Source organism: Hemitrygon akajei, chromosome 5 (assembly GCF_048418815.1).
Source record: "Hemitrygon akajei chromosome 5, sHemAka1.3, whole genome shotgun sequence".
NCBI classification, from domain to species: domain Eukaryota; kingdom Metazoa; phylum Chordata; class Chondrichthyes; order Myliobatiformes; family Dasyatidae; genus Hemitrygon; species Hemitrygon akajei.
The window spans coordinates 188,857,784-188,879,052 of NC_133128.1; the positions used below are offsets into that span (position 1 = coordinate 188,857,784).

Below are 21,269 nucleotides of genomic sequence, written 5' to 3' on the forward strand. Positions count from 1 at the left end.
TTGGTAGATCAAATATGATGGCAGAATATAGTATTAATGGTAAGACTCTTGGCAGTGTGGAGGATTAGAAAGATATTGGGGTCCGAGTCCATAGGACGCTCAAAGCAGCTGTGCAGGTTGACTCTGTGGTTAAGAAGGCATACGGTGTATTGGCCTTCATCAATCATGGAATTGAATTTAGGAGCCGAGAGGTAATGTTGCAGCTATATAGGACCCTGGTCAGACCCCACTTGGAGTACTGTGCTCAGTTCTGGTTGCCTCACTACAGGAAGGATTTGGAAACCATAGCAAGGGTGCAGAGGAGATTTACAAGGATGTTGCCTGGATTGGGGAGCATGTCTTATGAAAACAGGTTGAGTGAACTCAGCCTTTTCTCCTTGGAGCGACGGAGGATGAGAGGAGACCTGGTAGAGATGTATAAGATGATGACAGGCATTGATGGTGTGGATAGTCAGAGGCTTTTTCCCAGGGCTGAAATGGCTGCCACAAGAAGGCACAGGTTTAAGATGCTGGGGAGTAGGTACAGGGGAGATGTCAGGGGTAATTTTTTTCCCCACAGAGAGTGGTGAGTGCGTGGAATGGGCTGCCGGCAATGGTGGTGGAGGTGGATACGATAGGTGCTTTTAAGAGACTTTTGGATAGGTACATGGAGCATAGAAAACTAGAGGGCTATGGGTAACCCTAGTAATTTCTAAGGCAGGGACATGTTCGGCTCAACTTTGTGGGCCGAAGGGCCTGTATTGTGCTGTAGGTTTTCTATGTTTCTAAAAAAAAACTGTAACCATTAAGGATACACTGACCATATGCATATACATACTGTGACTACTAGGTAATATACTAAACAGATACATGTATACAGGTAGTTATATAAAATACAAGGCAGCAATTAGTTGTTAAAACTGCAGTGAAAATAACAATTGAACAGTTTAATCCAACAGCCTCTCATGAAGTGCAGCAAGACCCATAAGTCACACCATAAGCTGTTGTGTTATACTACAGCTTATTGAAAGATATTAGATACTGCCATTTGATCACTTTCCAAAAAAAGCGTACAATTAAAAATATAAATGATTAGAATTTAATTTAAAATTTCTACTTACAAAGACAAGGTGACTATCAAGGTACAGGAAAAATTGAGGGTGGAGGAAGAGAACATGAAAGCTTGCTGGCATAAGTTAGAGAGCAAGTCAATCCAGCCCACAGGACATAAGCAGTGGTATCCTCCTGCCTCCTCCTCTCCACCCCTGGTTTACACCTCCAGGTCTTTAATGCCAAGTAGCCCCCACTCATTCCAAACCCTCAATGAATAAAGATGGTTTACAGACAAGGAGGAACAGCTGTTAGGATTTTTACCAAACACCACAAGACAACGACATTATTAATTGGATGTATTTTAAAGTTTAGAGAGAGTTTGTGCTGTTTAAACTGCAACCCAAAAATTAATATCTGAACTAATAACTGAATTTTGCAACTTGCCCTCAAGTCACCTGCAGAAATTCTCTGATGACTCAGCAATGTTAGGTGTATAAAGGGAGAACGGGAGGATGAACACAGGACCCTGGTGGAGGATTTTGTCAAATGGTGCAAGCTGAATCATCTGCAGCTCAACATTAGTAGGACAAAGGAGATAGTGATGGACTTTAGAAAGACCAAACCTGCACTGCTCCCTGTTAATATTGATGGTGAGGGTGTGGATGTGGTGAGGTGCTACAAGAACCTGGGGGTGCACCAGGATGACAGACTTAAGTGGAGCACCAACACAGAGGCTGTGTACAAGAAGGATCAGAGTTGCCTTTTCTTCCTGAAGAGACTGAGATCTTTTGAAGTGTGCAGACATCTCCCTCACATGTTCTACCAGTCTGTTGTCGCCAGTAAAAGCTTCCATGCAGTGGTGTGCTGGGACAGTGGTGTCAACATGGGTGATGCCAACAGGCTCAATGAATTGATTAGAAAGGCTGGCTTTGTTATAGGAGTCAAATTGGACACACTGGAGGCTATGGTACAATGAAAGACCCTCCAGAAAATCATGGCAATTCTGGGGAATGTTTCGCAACCCTTGTCTAAACAAAGGAGCACTTCCAGTAACAGGCTAAGACAAATGCACTGCTACAAGGAGTGATATATGAGGTTATTCTTACCCCCGGCCATCAAGCTCTGTAATTAGTCAACCTATAGTGGGGAAGTGATTTTGTAATTTTTGACTTTAAATCTTGTACACCTTATTTTTAAGGTAACTTTAAAAAAAAAATTCTCAATTCCCTTCTTACCACTGTATATCTGTGCACTTGTAATGTCACTGTGACACTAATTTCCTTTGGAATCAATAAAGTATCTTAAGAAAGTCAACATTATTCTCAGTTTTGGCATTTATTCTGTACTTTATGTAGGGCTTATGAGGAATTATTTTAACGCTTCAATTTATAACATGCTATTTAGGTATTAAAATTCTGTATTTTTTGCGTTAACAAAAAACTACAAGACTGCAGTCTAGCTCAGTAATCCTAATGAATTCACATTCACCTTCCATGGGTTAAGGAGCACCTGTAACTGAAAATGCTTTAGAAAAAAAAACGATTTCTTTTTAGCAAATGCTCTGCTGAATGGCACCATTGGCAGATTCATTGATCAGGTACAAAGACTAAGTTAAGTTCTCAAGTGATAACAAACAAGCCACATGGGCCACTACATTTCTACAATGCATCCTGAAGATGATCACAAGTTGGATGAATTACCTTTGATGGAGATCGTTGTTTCCTTTTCTTTTTCTTTTGCAAGTCTATAGGTTCTTTTTGTTGCCCTTTCTCCTTCTTCAGTTGTCCACTTTCGTCGGCATACTGGATTTCCTGCTTTACGTTTACCTTCAGAATGACAAAGTAATAATGAAATAAATTTCAAACCTGGGGAATGCAGCACAATTTTCCAGAAATACTAGGTCTGACAGAGCCAGCTTCTACAACACAGACTTTATTATTGAAACAAATATACTAGGTTTGCCAATCAATAAGATCTTGATCCTGAACTCAATCTCATATGCATACCCTCTCTCTTCATCATGTTTCAAGCAACTATACACGATGCTGACTTTTGATTCAAATAACAACACTATGAGGCCCTCCATTGGCCAAGGCTGCCCATGGATATTGCGTCCCAACTGTCTATGTGATAATCTAAACATTACAAAAGCCAGGGCAGTATAATTATGGAGAGCAAGCTAATGCCCACATAGCCGGCTCCCCCTCTCCACGCAGCTGATGAATCTAAAAGAACGGCAGAGACCAATACAGTTTGGCACCAGCAGCATCGCAGGAGTTGCCATTCAGCATTGAACTCAACTCGAGACTGCCTTAGGGACTCCAGCTCCAGATTCTTCTCTCGGGGTTTACTCCCAAAGCCTTCCCTCATGGATGGGTATAACTACAAGGCAGCAGAGGCTTGAGATCAGTGTATTCCTTCTCTGAGATTGGCTGTCAACCACGGCTGATGAGCCCCACCTACCCAAAGCGACAGATTTTACAGCGCCAGTAACCCGCCTTTGCTCGTTTTCTTGTCAGTAGAAATTGTTCCGCTGGAACAACACATAATACTAAAAATATCAGGGCACCACAAAATAGAACCAGCAAAATAATGATGACAAAATATTTGGGTCAATAAAAAAGTGGTACATATTATCAAAGTTCTCAGGAATCATTAAAATGGTTTGTGCAAGAGTTAAAATTCTAACTCCAAGGATATTTGACAGATGTCACCTGATTCACTTCATTTTGCTGCATTTTAAAAATTTTCCTCAATTTAGATCATATAGAGAAGTTATAGTATCATCAATTGGCTCCAACACAAATTCATCCTCTTCCCCATCACCAACCTCGGCATCCACAGAAGAGCCAAGATAAACTGCAACGTATCCAGATCACTGACAATCGGCCAAAGCCTGCTCCCAGGGATTTGCTGACAATGGCAAGCTGACCACTGTTGGTTTTCAGCCAAAGCTGCCTTAATGCTGAGTGGCAAAGTACGGTGGCAAATCTTCAGTAAAGTAATCCACTGCCACATCATAGACCAGCCAGAAGATCCTCCTGACACCATGACAAATGGCTAATTTATGGTCCCAGTTTTAGTCAGTTGACAAAACTGTCAAGTTCCTCAATATGTTCCTGACATCTATGCACTCCAAAACATTCAAGACTTTATTAAAAAAACAATTAAAACAAATCTAAACATAAAACTAATTAAGCAAATTAAACTTCAATTAAAATGACTACATTCACTGATATGTAATCATACCTTGCCACTGATAAAAATGGGTTGCTCCTCTGCCAGCTCCACCTTGGAAGAGAATTCCAAAGGAACTGCAGCAAGTTCACCCTCTCAATACCTTTTGGAATCCAGGGTAATGTCAATGTCAACACCAGACTGCAGTCAGCAAAACTCAGCCAAGAGTGGAGAACAGATTGCAGACTTTTGCCTTTGTGAAGGAACACTCAGCTTGCTGGCACTTAGACATGGAGAAATGCCAATTTCCTTGTTAATTTTCCACGGCGTCAGCAGTTCTTTCCTTTCTCAGTACACTAAGCCAAATCTTACAGGCCAAGGCATGCCACTCCACTATTCCTGAGCTATCCAGGACTGGAAACAGTGGCCTTAACTTGCCATCCAGAAGCATTCCAGACTCAGCAGGATAGAGCTCTGCCACTAGACTCCATGTGGATTTAGCAACAGACCAAAGCACTGGATTCATTGCTTCAATTACTTCCAATTCAGTGGAAAACTGGGACTGAAGCTGTTAATATCTACCGAAAAGCATTGGCTAGCTGCATTCACAGTCAGTGTTCTTTGAAGCTGATCACTTGGAAGGAACATCGAGAGAATACCCATCATCTAATTACTCAGTGAAACAAACGGACAGCCAACCAAATATATTTGATGTGTGTTTGTCATCTTTAAAAATTAATCTTCAGAGTGGGCTGTTATAACAAAAGCAAAAGTTAGAAATGTTTTCCTATCAAAATACCCAGTACAAGTCAAAAAAGTCCATAATGCTTCTTTACTTATGTCAGTAGTAATAATTCTCTCAACAATTTGTAGGTGGTATTAGAAACATGCTGCGGATGCTGACAAGTGCCTACATGGTGATCTATGTTGTGTAAACAATGGGAACCAGTGTAATTACACCACCTACAGACTTATAAACCTCCAGATTCAAAGTTCAAAGTGCATATATGTCACCATATACAACACTGAGATTCAACTTCTTGTAGACTACTCAGTAAATCCAATAACCAAAATGGAATCAATGAAAGAGCACACCAAAAGGGCGGACAACCAATATGAAAAAGACAACAAACAATGCAAGTACAAAAAGAAAAGAAAAAATTAATGAATAATTAAGTAATAAATATCGGGAACATGAGATGAAAGAGTCCTTGAAAGTGAGTCCTTAGGATGCGGGAACAGTTCAACGATGGGGCAAGTGAAGTTATCCCCTTTTGGTTCAAGATCCTGATGATTGAGGCGTAATAACTGTTCCTGAACCTGGTGTTGTGAGTCCTGAGGATCCTGTACCTTCTTCCTGATGGCAGCAGTGAGAAGAGAGCATACCTAGTTGGTGGGGTCCCTGATCATGGATACCACTTTCTTGAGACAGCGCAAGGTCTCCGTGCTCAGTGGTGGGGAGGCCTTTACCACTGATGGACTGGGTCACATTCACCACTTTTCTGTAGGATTTTCCATCCAAGTGTTTCTGTATTAGGCTATGATGCAGCCAGTCAATATAGTCTCCACCAGACAACTATAGAAGTTTGTCAATGTTTTAGATGTCACACTGAATCTTTGCAAACCCTCAAGAAGTAGAGGTGCTGGTGTGCTTTGTTCTCATGCCTGAACACCTAATCATTGTTATCCAACATAAACGTAAGCTGTGCCCCCACAACCTAACCTCTCACTCCACAGAGATTCTGGAAGACTGAAGAGTCACTAATTTTGAACACTGTTTAAAAAGGGAAGCAAAACTAGACCAGACAGCTACAGGTTGGTGAGCCTGACAGTAGTAAACGGGTAAATTGCTGGAGGGGATTCTGAGGAATAGGATCTACCAACATTTAGAGAGACAGGGTCTGATTCAAGGCAATCAGCATGACATTGTGCATAAGAAGTTGTGTCTGACAGATCTCTTTTAATTCTTCGAGGAGGCAACCAAGAGGATAGATAAGTATAGAACAGTGTCTATATGGACCAGGTTCCTCAAGGCAAGCTAGTTTGAAAGGTTAGATTGAATAGAATCCAGGGGTAAATGGTGGACTGAATTCTTTGTTTCCTACCTCTGATCAAATAGAGGATGATTGTTAAGTTCTGTTTCTCTGACTGGATGCCTACATCTAATTGGAGTCAATACTAAAACTTCTGTTGCTTGCAATTTAAATAAACAATTTGAATGTGTCTGTATAATGCAAGTACCATATTTAAAGAAATTATCACACAGTGACACAGCTACATAACTGCTGCTTCACAACTCCAGCTTCCTGGATCTGATTCCAAATTCCAGTGAGTGCAATGTTTATGGCATGTGCATCTTGAGTTACTGCCTCACTTCACTCATTTAAAATGGAAGAACAACTGCATTCTGGCCTCAGTTTGGCTGCAGTTCGCAGAGGATAGTTCTATACATCAGATTTGGTGACACTCTAATTTGTTCTTGAACTTAATCCTATAATTTGACATCTGGGAGGACAAAATTAGCTTCAGGTACAAGTCATTAATTCACAACCATCCTAATTATTTATAGTGCAGTGCAAAAGGGATGATGGGGTGGAGATGCGTCTCTGTCAAAGGAAGCGTAAGGTATTCGTTCCCTTCGCTGGCCTGCAGGTCACCCTTGGTAAAGGCATAGCACCTGCTTAGCCTCCCGATTAAGGTCACGTGAAGGCATGGGAGCAGGTGGTGGACGGTTGTATGAGCAGCTGGTGCATATCACAAGTCCTGGTTATGCAACCACTGACACCAGGCAGACAATCTCTGAAGAGTACTGATATTGCCTGGGGTCATCCATCTTGTAAAGACACTACCCAGAAAGCAGCAATGGCAAACCACCTCTGTAGAAGAATTTGTCAAGAACAATAATGGTCATGGGACCATGATGGTCTATGTCACACGACACAGCACGTAATTATGATGACTGTGGAAAAGTTTTAGGTATATATCTAGGGTGCCTAAGACGTTTGCACAGAATTGTAGTAATTTTATGAATTGCACCATACTGCTGCTGCAGCAAAAAAAAACTAATTCCATGACATATGTGAATGATGATAAACCTGATTCTGATATGGGTCTCCACTGTGGACTGAGAGTGGGAAGGGGTCAGGGAGAGGGGAGGGTGCAGAAAGCTCCAGAGAGACTTTCTGTAATGATCAATAAACCAATTGTTTGGAATCAAATGACCTTACCTGGTGTCTCAGGCCTGGGTGTGTTTGCACCCACCCTGGCACTCCTTATCTCCACCTGTCCTACACCCCTCCTGCAGCGCTCCACCCTCACCATTCCCAACATCCTTTGCTCCTGCAAAGAATACAAACTCACTCTCCACATCACATTGGCAAATATAGTACTGTGCAAAAGTCTCACACATCCTAGCCTAAGACTTTTGCACAATGCCATATTTAATACAGAAATTGTAAAGATATATGGCTAAAATTTCAGAGATAACATCTCTGAAAGCAATAACATACTGAAAGTAATAATTTTATAACTTTCCTTGCAGGTTTTACCACTTTCCCTGGAAAGCACCTTGTGGCCATATCCAATTAACTCACTGAGTTGTGACTTTAGTGCATTTTGGTAAGCAGCGTGGCCATGACATTGCAAAAATCCTTAAAAATTCCGTATTCATCATGCAAAATGGTTGCAAAATATCTAAATTACAGCATTTAGAGCTTTGTACTTACAAATAATTCAATTGTGTCTTAAACAAATGTCAGGACTAAGGCGGCTTATGAAATGCTTAATTAGTTGAGTCACTGAGTTCAAAAGTCAAGAGGTTATTTTGCAATTTTATAAAACTCTAGACGTACAAAAAACTGAATGAACTCAGCAGGTCGGGCAGCATACAGCATCTGCAGTGTACTTTGTGTTTAATATAAAACTCTACTTAGGCCGCATCTGGAGTATTGCGTACAGTTCTGGTTGCCCCACTATGGGAAGGATGTTGAGGCTTTGGAGAGGGTGCAGAAGAGGTTTACAAGGATGCTGCTTGGTTTAGAGGGCCTATGCTATCATGAGAGGCTGGATAAAATTGGGAATGTTTTTTTCCTGGAGCGTTGGAGGCAAAGAGACAATCTGATAGAGGTTTACAAGATTATGAGAGGCACAGAGTGGATAGAGGGTATCTGTTTCCCAGGATTGAAATATCTAATACCAGAGGGCATGCATGGAAGGTGAGAGGGGTTAGGTTTAAAGGGGATGTGAAGGATAATTTCTTTACTCCGAGAGCGGTGGATGCATGGAATGTGCTGCATGGTATGGTGGTAGAAGCAGATGCATTAGAGGTGTTTAAGAAACGTTTAGATGGACACATGAATGTGAGGAAGTTGGAGGGATATCGACATTGTGTAGGCAAGAGGGAGTAGTGTATGGATGTTTTTGATTTACTCTTTAGCTGGTTTGGCACAACATTGTGGGCCAAATGGCCTGTTACTGTGCTGTACTTATGTTCTAACAAAACCTGAAAACTTAAACCTCTTCCAACAGGTTTCACCACATCTAGTGGAAGGAAATGCAAGAACTCTTGGTGCTTAGTTTTGTTAGGACTGGATCAGGCTTAGAAGGCTAGCCAATATTCTGTCCAGCAGAGAACAATAAAAACAATGATATAATCTTGACTCCCACTAAAAGAATGCAGTTTAACTGAGCTATATATTTTGCCATTCTGCTTGGGTAACATAAAAAAGATAAATTAAGTCAGCTGACACTGTCTACTCACATTTAACTCATATGTTAACTCCTGAGGGAGCCGTTCATGGCCATCTTGTTCATCATCATCATTTTTAACGGTCTCTTCGTGGATCATTAGCTCATCATGTGAAATAAGTTCCTCCTGTGGGAGGGCGCTTTCCTGTAAAACAGTTTCTTGGTGGAGAATTTCTTCATGAGAGATCTCCCTCTCTTCTAATACCGTTTCTTGTGCTCCTATATGTACAGAAGGCTGATTGGAAATGCTGCCCACCACAACTTGCGGTCTGGAAGACTGCATTTCATTTATACTGCTGCATTTAAGAAAAATTCGATCGAGTTTATCTTCAATATTCATTCTTCAGTGGGACTGTTTTGCTAAATCTGTAAAGAAAAAATATGCAATAAGAAAAAAATACTTAATAACTAGACATGATAATTGATATGTAAACAACATGCAGAGAAGATCCAGGAATTTCTGCAAATCTCTTCTGCAATCCTGGAAAGCATAAAAATTATCTCCCTTAAATAACAAAAATCATTGACATCAATCTGTCCATGGATGACAAACATTTTATTTTGCTATTGTTTCAATAGCCACACAAACCATCGACCCCAGCCATTATCAATTCTCTTCCAAGAATGTCTGGCCGGTGCCAATGGTCGCATAACCAGGACTTGTGATATCCACCACCTGCTCCCATGGCTTCACATAGCCCTGATAGGGGACTAAGCAGGTGCTACACCTTGCCCAAGGGTGATCTGCAGGTTAGCGGACGGAAGGAGCACCTTACACCTCCTTTGGTAGAGACGTAACTGCACTCCGCCACCCAAAACTGAAAGAACACATTTCAGATTTGCCATCACCTGATGTGGGTGATCAGGGTCAAAGACCTTGAGCATCCACATTATACGACACGGCACACAATGATGATGATGATGATTCTTTCAATTGGCTAACAAATAAATCTACTTCTCTTTGTGGTTTAAGTAATGGAGCCAAGCCTACCATTTTGATCCAGTGCAAATTCTCCTCCATTACGTCGCAGAATTTGGATCAGCACACTGAATGATCTGTTGGAGTAATAATGATCAGAAGTTAGTAAAATATTATTTAACATTCCTTAGAAATTTATAGAAATGGTGCACGTTCAAGTAGTTGGTTTTACGCTGTATAGTTACGCAAACCAAAAGAATGCTCTGCCTTGGATGGCAATCCTCTAACTTGACTGCACAAAATTATTTTCATTGAAGTGTGTTACATCACTGATCTCTCACCATTTGCATTCTTCCATGTTGTTTTTTATTTGTTCATCTGGAACTTCTCACTAGATCCATCATTTACGTTACTGATTTTAAAAAAATTACTAGCAATCTATTTTTAGACCACAAGAATTTAAACTTTGTAGCTTAACTTGTATTTGTTAATGAACAAGTAAAAAGCATCATTATTAAAATTTCCACTTGTATGACGATCTGTAAGCATACTGTTCAATTTGATCTGTTTACGAGGGACACAACATAGTCGAGCTTGAGGGGAGGCTGAATGGAAATTAAGTGGCAGGGGCAGTGAGGAATACAAAAATTGGGGAAGATGTATATGTTGGCAGCGAGGAAATGAGGAGAATATGCAGAAGTGAGGCAACATAGAACAGGATGCAGTTGCAATTTAGATTCAGTTGGATAGAAAACCAAAGTGCAGTGACATTATTGAAAATAACTAGATGCCCACATCCGCGATCAAGAGAAGCAAAAACTAATATAATGTAATATTTTAAAAACATAAATGTAACTGTTTCAGCACCAGAACAAATCAGAAAATTATGAATTAGGGCAAGTACTCCTAATTGGAGTGTATGAGGAAGTCCTTTCGAGGGACAAACAAATTTGACTTCAGTACCGTGATGTAAATAATAAAGAGAATGCAGTCTTGCCAACAATCCAAGTGGTGAGGAGGAAGGGCTAAAAACAGAGTGAGTTCAGCACATTCCCAAACACTGAGGGCAAAAGGGATTTGTTATATGTAAAGTTACATTCTCCTTTGTTGGCCTTTTTTCCAACTAAAAGATGAGGGGTAAACTATAATGGACCCAGAAAGGAGGGTCAGTAATGTTCCTGCAGTTTCCAATATCTAACAGTCAAAAGGCATATAGGCCATCCCCAAGTTTCACATATCCAACTTATGGACATCCATACATGCAACCAAGCTCCTGTAATGCTATTAAATTACAGGCGCAGGGTTCAACGGCAGCATAGCAGTTAACACAATGCTATTACAGCTTGGGGCATCGGAGTTCAGAGTTCAATTCTGGCATCATTTATAAGGGGTCCATACGTCCTCCCCAGGGAAGCTGTGCATTTCCTCTGGGTGTGCCAGTTTCCTCCCACATTCGAAAGTCATCCCAATTAGTAAGTCAATCGATCTTACTAAATTGGCCCATGATTAGGCTAGAGTTAAATTGGAGGTTTTTTGGGTGGCGTTGTTCGAAGTGCCTATTCCATGCAGTATCTAATAAAATTCAAATGTCCAACACAGTATATATATGCATTCCTGCAAATGGCAGAACTAATTTTCTCTCTTCCCCTTCAGAGATTCATTCTGATCAAACGTATGTGCTTTTCATGCCATTCATTACAATATTGTAAAGTTAGCACAGAGTGACTTTATGTACTTCCACTTCCTAACTTATAGAATCATAGTAACAGAAAAGTACAGCACAGAAACAGGCCCTTTGGCCCATCTAGTCCATGGCAAACCATCTAAACTGCCTACACCCATCAACCAACTTATGTACAAAGTTAAGCCACAAATTGAACCCATTCATCAACTATAGCCAAATCAAGATAAGTTACTACAATCCATTTCTAAAAGACTGATGTGGTCAGTAGTCAAACGGTTCAAGATAAACCTCCCAAGAAATCGAAAAATTTTGCATGAGGACTTGCAATGTAATAATTGTTCATTCCATAATGTCACTTAAATATCAGTTCGGAATAGGACACGTGAGAAGTGTTGCAGTGTCAGAGTAACAAGTTGACATTAAAAGACAAGCACCAAAGTTGCTGGGGTGGCATCCCCTTCTCAATAACCAATATCCAGAAACAGATTAAAAATCTTTGATCTTTGTGGGATATTAACATCAGAACTTCTGCCTTTTGCTAAAGTATATGCTCCAAATAAAAAAATTTCCATGACCTGACAAGTCATTTTACCATCATAAACATTTAATGTAGAGAAAAATGTCTGCATCAATACAAAATATTATGTCAATGCAAAGACCCATTTCTCAGACAGTGAAACGTGTTCATTGAACAATAAGCAAAATTGACCGACATCACTGGACAACAAGGATTTGCTTCCTGAATTCTTTTGGGTGTACCTTATGGATTTTGGGCTGCTGATCATGAAAATCACCATGAAATTTCCCTGTCATGCACCATTTTTTTAAAAAATCGCCTATATTTGTTATTTCAGCTCATAATTCAAGTCAGAATAACTGATGCCAAGATTAAGGAAGCATTTTTGTTGGTCCACAAATCAATCAGGTCATCAATGACAGGCAATTCGAAGGACTTCTGGGACAGAAGAAAATTGTATGCAAGGCACTCAAGGATGTTGCTGAAATTTCTTTTGGCAACTAAGAGCACCAAACTTCGTGCAGCTGGCTGACACCATGCTTCAAGCATACAAAGCCATGAAGTGCAATATGTCACTAAAAACTCATTTTCTGCATTCCCATTTCGACTTCTTCCCTGAAAATCCTGGCGGTCAATGATGAGCACGGAGAGGTTTCACCAGGACAGTGCGGTCGTGGAGAAACGGTATCAGGGTAACAGGAATCCATCAACGTTGGCTGATTCTTGTTGGACACTTAAGCGAGAAGACTCAGACACTAAGTACAACGGAAAATCATCAACAAAACATTTTTAGCTTAGTTGAACTATTTCAAAGCGTCTGCAAGTTATGCAATTACAGCACTACATTCAATAAAAGTTAATTTCTTGTTTCTCTGAATTGCTACGTGATACAAGTAGTTTGAAATTACACTTGTGCTCAGCTTCAAGTGGTCTATCATAAACAAAAAAATATTTGAGGAAATAACCCTTGTGAAAAAAAAATTTAATAAGCCAGCAACAGAACAGAAGTGATCATAAAGGTCTCTTGTCGCTAGTGTGAAGCAAAACAAATACACTAAGAGACACAAAGCTCAAAATTAAAACGGGCAACTAAAAATTTTTAAATTCGCTCCTGCAATTTTATTAATGAGACAGCAGTATTAACACTTGAAATGGTGTTTAATTGAAGCACCAAGCACCTAATAAAACTTGGAAATCACAGAAATCTGCTTCAGCACTTCAATTATCGGAATTAAAAAGCCTATTTAAACAGCTCATGAAACGGTCACACAATCTACTTCAATATATCAATACTTAGCAACAATCAGTAACTTAGCTGGAACATTACCAAATGCATCATCATTCTTCCTATCAACACGAAAGTCTTCTTTACCTGCATCTACTTAACAAAAATATTTAGTTCTGCAATATATGAAAAGATTGCTTTCCAGAATAATTCATAAATCAAAAAAAAGGATTTTCTCTTCAGTTTCAAAGTAAAAGCATTCCCAAGTTCAAGAATTTTATGCAAAACCCTTAAACATTTAAAAGACATAAAACACACAAAACATACCCACCAGTGAAATCAAAGATCCCAAAATCTCTTGACAGAGGGAGTATGTTTTCTTGCAAGGAAAACCTAGAACCAGCAGGTATTCTTGTATAATTAAAAGGATTCTCCCTTTTAAAACAGATGAGATCAGGTTCACCCAGGGAGTCCCAAGGGTTCAAAGGAGGTTCATGATAATGATTCCAGGATTGAATAGTTTGTCATATGAAGAGCATTTGATGGTTCTGGGCCTGTATTCACTAGAATTCAGAAGAATTAGGGGTGACTTCATTGAAACCTATTGAATGGTGAAAGGCCTTGATAGAATGGATGTGGATGGGATGTTTCCTATGGTGGGAGAATCCAAGACCAGAAGATACATCCTTACAATAGAGGGGCATCCTTTTAGAACAGAGATGAGGAGGAATTTCTTTAGTCAGAGAGTGGTGAACCTGTGGAATTCTTTGCCACAGGCAGCTGTGGAGGCCAAGTCTTTATGTAGATTTAAGGCAGAGGTTGATTCATTCTTGATTGGTCAGGGCATGAAGGGATACAGGGAGAAGGAATGAGATTGGGGTTGTGAGGAAAATTGGATCAGACAAGATTAAATGGCAGAGAAGACTTGATGGGCCAAATTCTGCTCCTCTGTCTTATGGTTGATGTCTTTGGAACTCTTCCTCAAAGGCCGGTGAAATTGGAATTTTTTTTTACAGATTCCCAATGTGGAGGTTAAAAGGGGGATAGTAGTTGGTAGGCAGAAATGGAACTGAGGACACAATAAGATCAACCAAGATCTTATTGAAGACCAAAGTAGTCTTGGGGTGGGGGTGGGGGGAGAGGAGCTGAGTAATCTAGCCTGCACCCAATCTGTAGTAAAGCAGTAGAGCAGCTTTTGTCTATCAAGGTGATGTCAGGAAAGATGAGGGTAGAATTATCAGTGGTTTTCAGATGATGGTGATGGTGGAGAATTTAAGATTGATAGAATTTTCAGCACTGATGGTTCTTTCTTACCCTCCCCCACACACATCCCCCACCACACTCTTAAAACATTCAAATCAGCCACGGCAAGTCAAGCACTTCAGATTCATTGGCCTCCTTGAATTCTTTTAAGTTTTGTCTACAGAATTCTAGACAGTGTTGTGTTCACTTTTATCTGATAAAACTTTTTATTGCATTAAGTATAGCATTTACTACCACATGCTGCACTTCACTGATAGTGTCAAAAATGGCTAATGATTTTCTCACACATTCATCCAAAGTCTTTTTATACTGGTTGTGTTCCTGAGCAATGACTTCTTGTTCTAAATTACTTCCATTGCTCAGCTCCAACAGAATTTCATTTGCAAATTCTTCACCATGAGATTCCAATACTACTTCTGTGTCCATGGCTCATAACAATAAAGAGGGGCCTGAGGAACAGTGAAAAACGTTAGCCAATTGTCAGAGGCCGTATCTGAACGTACTATCTGATGATAAGCAGGTGCTGAGGAACAGTCTTGACAACAAGCAAGAATCTGAACTACAAGTTATCCCTCACACATCATTGTTCAATGAGATAATCCTAGGAAGCGCAGTGCATCATCTTACTTTTTCTGTTAGTTCATCACACTCTAGTCTCGGGGTTCCCAACCTGGGGTCCATGGTCCCCTCGGTTAATGGTAGGGGTCCATGGCATGAAAAAGGTTGAGAACCCCTGCCCCAGACAATTAACCTTTTAGTATTATTTTAATGGGTTTTTCAAGTGATATATTAAGAGGAGCTTAAGATGACGGGCAATGTGTCCATGATTACTATGATCCTGTTCTGCCTTTAATGTTCAAGGCAGTTTAATGCACAAGTGGGATGAACATTCTCATCAAAATACTTGTTAACAATAAGGAGCTCTCTTTCTCTACAATTCGGTTCAGCTCCTATGGAAAATCTTTTTACTGCCACAGTCCTCACACACTACCTCCTCCGCAAGACAAATATTATGCAGTTTTGCACATTCTTCAAACATTCAAACCAGCCACGGCTGCTCTTGAATTCACTGGTATTTTAGAAGATCTGTCGCCCTCCTTGCATTCTTTCAAGTCTTACTGTAATAACCATGCTTTTTCCTGGGTCAAACTCTGGTGCGCATGTTATTGACTCCATGTATTCATCCTTTTTCCACTCCATTCTCGCTATCATCTCTGCCACACACAGCGCACAATACACCTCCAGGGGTAATCTTCCAGCACAAACTTTTACTTTGCTCATATTGTAGGATTGTTCACAGCAGATGACATCCAATGAGTGCTTGCCTTTATCACTTCTATTAACATTCAGCTTAATATTATTTTTGCCCAGATTTCTTAAAACGCAATGCTCAGATCGCTGAAACATCCTGAAGCCATCTTGAAACATAGAAACATAGAAAACCTACAGCACAATACAGGCCCTTCGGCCCACAAAGTTGTGCCAAACTAGGCTTACCCATAGCCCTCTATTTTTCTAAGCTCCACGTACCTATCCAATAGTCTCTTAAAAGCCCCTATCGTATCCACCTCCACCACAGTTGCCAGCAGCCCATTCCACGCATTCTCCACTCTCTGCATAAAAATTTACCCCTCACATCTCCTCTGTACCTACTCCCAAGCACCTTAAACCTGTGTCCTCTTGTGGCAGCCATTTCAGCCCTGGGAAAAAGCCTCTGACTTTCCACACGATCAATGCCCCTCATCATCTTATACATCTCTATCAGGTCACCCCACTTCTTCCGTCGCTCCAAGGAGAAAAGGCAGAGTTCACTCAACCTGTTTTCATAAGGCATGCTTCCCAGTCCAGGCAACATCCTTGTAAATCTCCTCTGCACCCTTTCAATAGTTTCCACATCCTTCCTGTAGTGAGGCGACCAGAAACAAGCACAGTACTCCAAGTGGGGTCTGACCAGGGTCCTATATAGCTGCAACATTACCTCTTGGCTCCTAAACTCAATTCCACGATTAATGAAGGCCAATACACCGTATGCCTTCTTAACCACCGAGTCAACCTGCACAGCTGTTTTGAGCTATGGATTCGGACCCCAAGATCCCTCTGATCCACCACACTGCCAACAGTCTTGCCATTAATACTATATTCTGCCATCATATTTGACCTACAAAAATGAAACACTTCACTCTTATCCGGGTTGAACTCCATCTGCCACTTCTCAGCCCAGTTTTGCATCCTAACAACGTCCCGCTGTAACCTCTGGCAGCCCTCCACGCTATCCACAACACCTCCAACCTTAGTGTCATCAGCAAACTTATTAACCCATCCCTCCACTTCCTTATCCAGGTCATTGATAAAAAAACCACGAAGAGTAAGGGTCCCAAAACAGATCACTGAGGCACACCACTGGTCACCGACATCCATGCAGAATACGACCCGTCTACAACCACTCTTTGCCTTCTGTGGGTAAGCCAGTTCTGGATCCACAAAGCAATGTCCCCTTGGATCCCAAGCCTCCTTACTTTCTCAATAAGCCTTCCATGGGGTACCTTATCAAATGCCTTGTTGAAATCCATATACACTACATCTACTGCTCTTCCTTCATCAATGTGCTTAGTCACATCTTCAAAAAATTCTATCAGGCTCGTAAGGCACGACCTGCCTTTGACAAAGCCATGCTGACTGTTCCTAATCATATTATACCTCTCCAAATGTTCATAAATCCTGCCTCTTAGGATCTTCTCCATCAACTTATCAACCACTAAAGTAAGACTCACTGGTCTATAATTTCCACAACCCTCCAATCCTCCGTAAGGATGAGCAGAATAAATTGTGATGAATCCCAGAAACACTACAACCTCAACAATCATAATGAAGACTAAATAGTGCAGGACAAAATTCAAAGTGCATTATGGACAGAGACTGGTGCACTTTTTGCTGTAGTAAAAGAAACTCTAAATTGAGAAAAATATCCTTAAGAGTGGTGGTAGAAATGTCTAACTTGAAAGCTTGTTATCAATCGATATATGATTTTTTTAAACTCTTAAGAGAAACTCAACGTACCCATATTTGACTTCCATTTGATCCATTCGAGGGTCAATGGAAAGCAGTCAGCCCCAAACTAAGTGTTGTTGTATCCCAGTGACAGCATTTTTTTTTTTATTAGTGAAGATGTTAGACAAAGAAACGCCTTACAACACACACAAAATGCTGGTGGAACACAGCAGGCCAGGCAGCATCTATAGGGAGAAGCACTGTCGACATTTCGGGCCAAGAAATGCCTTACACATTTTTTCTTACGTGAACTGCACCTACAGTAATTATGGCAAGCACAAATTTCTTTGCTCGTTGCTAACTAGAAGCCCAGGCACCGAGTTATGTACTGCCTCTCATATGTATCCCAAGGATGCACTCAAGTCTGAATAAATTTGCTACTTTCCCTTCAAGCATATTTCAAATTCAACATAAAGAAAACACAATTTTATATTAAACATCAATAGGCTCAGATCAATTGTTACTAACATGAAAAAATGTTTTTCTTTGTTTATTCGAAAAAAAGTCTCCCCAGGTCCTATTTTAAACTGAAGCAAACAAAAATATTACAAATTTGTCCAAAGAGCAAAACAGATGGAAAACACTGGTGCAAGTCATATACTTTTAAAACTAAGTTGTTTGCATCTTTTTTACCTCATACCTTCCCATTCTGCAAAACCAATGACATTGTGTACTACAGCAGGGAGCTCAGCAAAGCTGAGAATGGATGGAACCAGGGATGTTGCAAAGCAAGAGCTTTCAACTGATCAGATATAGTAAAGATCCACTTCACGGTGATTACAGTTCAAAGGGAATAGCATAAACCTACAACTTAAGTGAATACCAACGAGTGACAAACTAACAGGAAATCATTTGAGCTATTCTGCCACTTTAGACAACAGCGACTTGAAAACTCTCACTAATAAGACAACATAAATTTGAATTATCAGTCCAATTTATTCTATTAAGATTTAAATGCATAGCAATGTTGAATTTTTCCCCAATTCTATTCTCTAATCTCTCAGCAAGTGAAATTAAATTTATGATTACCAAATCTTCACAATGAACTCAATACACATCTTTCTTCCCCCTCCTTCTACAAAGTATTTTAATTTTATTTGCACAAATCAATGGCAAAACCATACCTGGAATACTGTGTGCAGTTTTGGTCTCCGTAACTATGAAAAGACACATCGCCATGGTAGCACAGCTGATAACACAACACCATTCACGCTCGTAACATCAAGAGTTCAATTCCAACATCCTCTGTAAGGATTCTTTAAGTCCTCCCCATGGAATGCGTGGGTTTCTCCGGGTGCTCCAGTTTCCTCCCACAGTCCAAAGACGTACCAATTAGCAGGTTAATTGGTCATTGCAAGTTGTCCTGTGATTACGCTAGGTTTAAATTGGGGGTTGCTGGGCAGTGTACGATTTGCACGCTATATTTCAATAAATATTAATCTCGGGATGGTATAGCAATAGTTTCATTACACCAACTCATTGAATTAGGAATACAGTTGATGAGAAAACAGGAAGATTTCCTTACATTCACTCAAGACAATAGTAAAATATTTAGTTTTTTGTTGAGGCTCCTGGGTTAGATACCAAGAAATTTGTTTCCTCAGGTTGATGAACTTAAGTTTAAAGGATGGCACATACATCACTGAGATGAGGTGAAATTTCTCTTGTTAAAGTTACCCATCTTTGGAATTCTTTATGTCAGTAAAATCCTCAATCATTAATAGATTTATGAGCTATTGCAATCTGACCCAAGGTTTAGCATAGTCTATTAAATACAAGCACAGACACAATAGACTGTAAAACACACTCCTGCCTCCATTACTACACCATCCATTTGCTTTTCCTCCACTTCCTCCACCCAGGAGGCAAATCTAATGCAGCACCAAGAATCTCCTGCCCAAGACAATTACATCTGATTAGACTAAAGACCAACTATTCCACTTGCTTCACCTGAAGAAGCATCCAGGAAGTCATTAGTGAGATGACTAGCAAGTTTGGGCTTTTTGGTGATTTGGTGCCAAAGCTAATCACAATTCATTCAGCTTAACTAGAGTGTTTAGTTCATGGTTGGTATGTGAACTATTTACATGTCATTGTTTCACATTCCAAACAAATAAGATTTAATTCTTTGAGGTAAGCTGTAATCAGTGGTAGTGGTAGGATGGATGGCATTCGAGAAGTAAGTCAGAGCCAGACAACAGAGTGATAGCTATGCAGGCACAGGTCTAGAACCTGTCACTGGAAAAAGAGATGGCACTTTTTACTGATCTGGACAGAAGTCCCCACAAAAATCAAGCAGCAAGAACTACCACTTTTCCAGTATTTGATTCCATTTTACCTCAAAGAGTTAAAACTATTCCTGTCAGTTCAATGAGATTCCTGATACTCAGCTGTGATAGAGTGCTATAGCAGAAACTAATGACATTAAGCAATAACTAGGCAAGAAGCGTTTCCTTTAAAAATAAACACTGAAACGTGTATACCTAACTACAGTGGAAACTGAAATTCCATAAATAAAGCTTTTCAGAAAAAGTTATAGGTTGAAATATTCTTGCCTAAAAAAGCCACAAAAACAAAACCAAAAATGCGGTACGTGAAGCTAGTTGTCTGCCAAACAGTAAATTTGACTCAGCATCTGTGAAAATCTGACTTGAACTTTATTCTTAAATTCTTGAGGGCAAATTCAGGTAGTTCTTCAATAATTGAACTGAAGTTACCAAAACATATTTCTATTAGATATACACAGCATTTGCAAGCAAGTTTCCTGGTGAACAACTAATATTTTAATCCCTTCAGTAGCCTATTGAATTGTTTCAAATATTGAAGAGGCAAAACCTTCATAAGCAAGATAAAGCCACTTTTTCTGCTAAAGGGCAGCACCAAGCTACAGGTAATACAGCTGTTCCAATAAAGCAGGCTCAATCCTGATCTGCCATGTTGTTTGTTTGCAGTTTACAAGGTTCCTCCTGAGACACTTGGGTTTCCTTCAGATGCTCAATTTCTCGAAGACACGCACGTTAATTGCTCCTTGTGTAGTGTCAAATTGTATTGCATTGGTAGAATAAAATGAGGGTAAATGGAGTCCTGATGGTCAGCAGACTGAAGGCTCTGTCTCCATGCCACAAGTCTATAAACCTGTGCACGGGATTTGGATGTTTCAAGTGAGGCTTGAATTCTCCCTAAAGTTCAAAATAGATTTATTAAAGTATGTATACTTTATACAATCTTGACATTTATTTCCTTACAAGCAGCCATAAAACAAAGAAACCCAAAAGAGCCCATTAAAAATGACTATCAACCACCCAATGTGCAGAAAAAAAAACAAATCAAGCAAATGATAAATGCAAGGTAATAGCATTCTCAACTGAAGTCCACAAAAGAGTCTACCCTGATCATTTCAATCTGGGCCGGTGCTCAAATCGTCATCCAAACATTGGGTTCAGTCACCTCAATATGTTCTGAGTCCTGGACCCCACCTCGATGTCGCCTGTACCCGACCTTACTGATTCAGAGCATGGTGCTTAAATTAATCGATCCTTGGGTCTGCTTTGCTCTCGGTGACAAGCCCGCTGCTTCATCTCGGCTCTGCCACATCAAATTGCCTCCAAGTCCAAAAGGAAGTTACAAACCATTGTGATGATCATTTACCAGAAAAAGT

General features: G+C 40.2%; 1 protein-coding gene across 3 annotated transcripts in view; it reads right to left on the bottom strand.

Annotated features, from left to right (window-relative positions):
• Positions 1 to 21,269, bottom strand: part of znf148 (zinc finger protein 148) — a 50,263-nt gene that overhangs the window by 23,951 nt on the left and 5,043 nt on the right. For all 3 annotated transcript variants that reach the window (XM_073047538.1, XM_073047539.1, XM_073047541.1), the window contains exons 2-4: positions 9,947 to 10,011; positions 8,969 to 9,321; positions 2,733 to 2,858 (exon numbers count right to left, since the gene is read on the bottom strand). In XM_073047538.1, coding sequence (XP_072903639.1) covers positions 2,733 to 2,858; positions 8,969 to 9,295 — 453 coding nt within the window. In that variant the 5' untranslated portion in view covers positions 9,296 to 9,321; positions 9,947 to 10,011. The remainder of the gene's footprint in view (positions 1 to 2,732; positions 2,859 to 8,968; positions 9,322 to 9,946; positions 10,012 to 21,269) is intronic.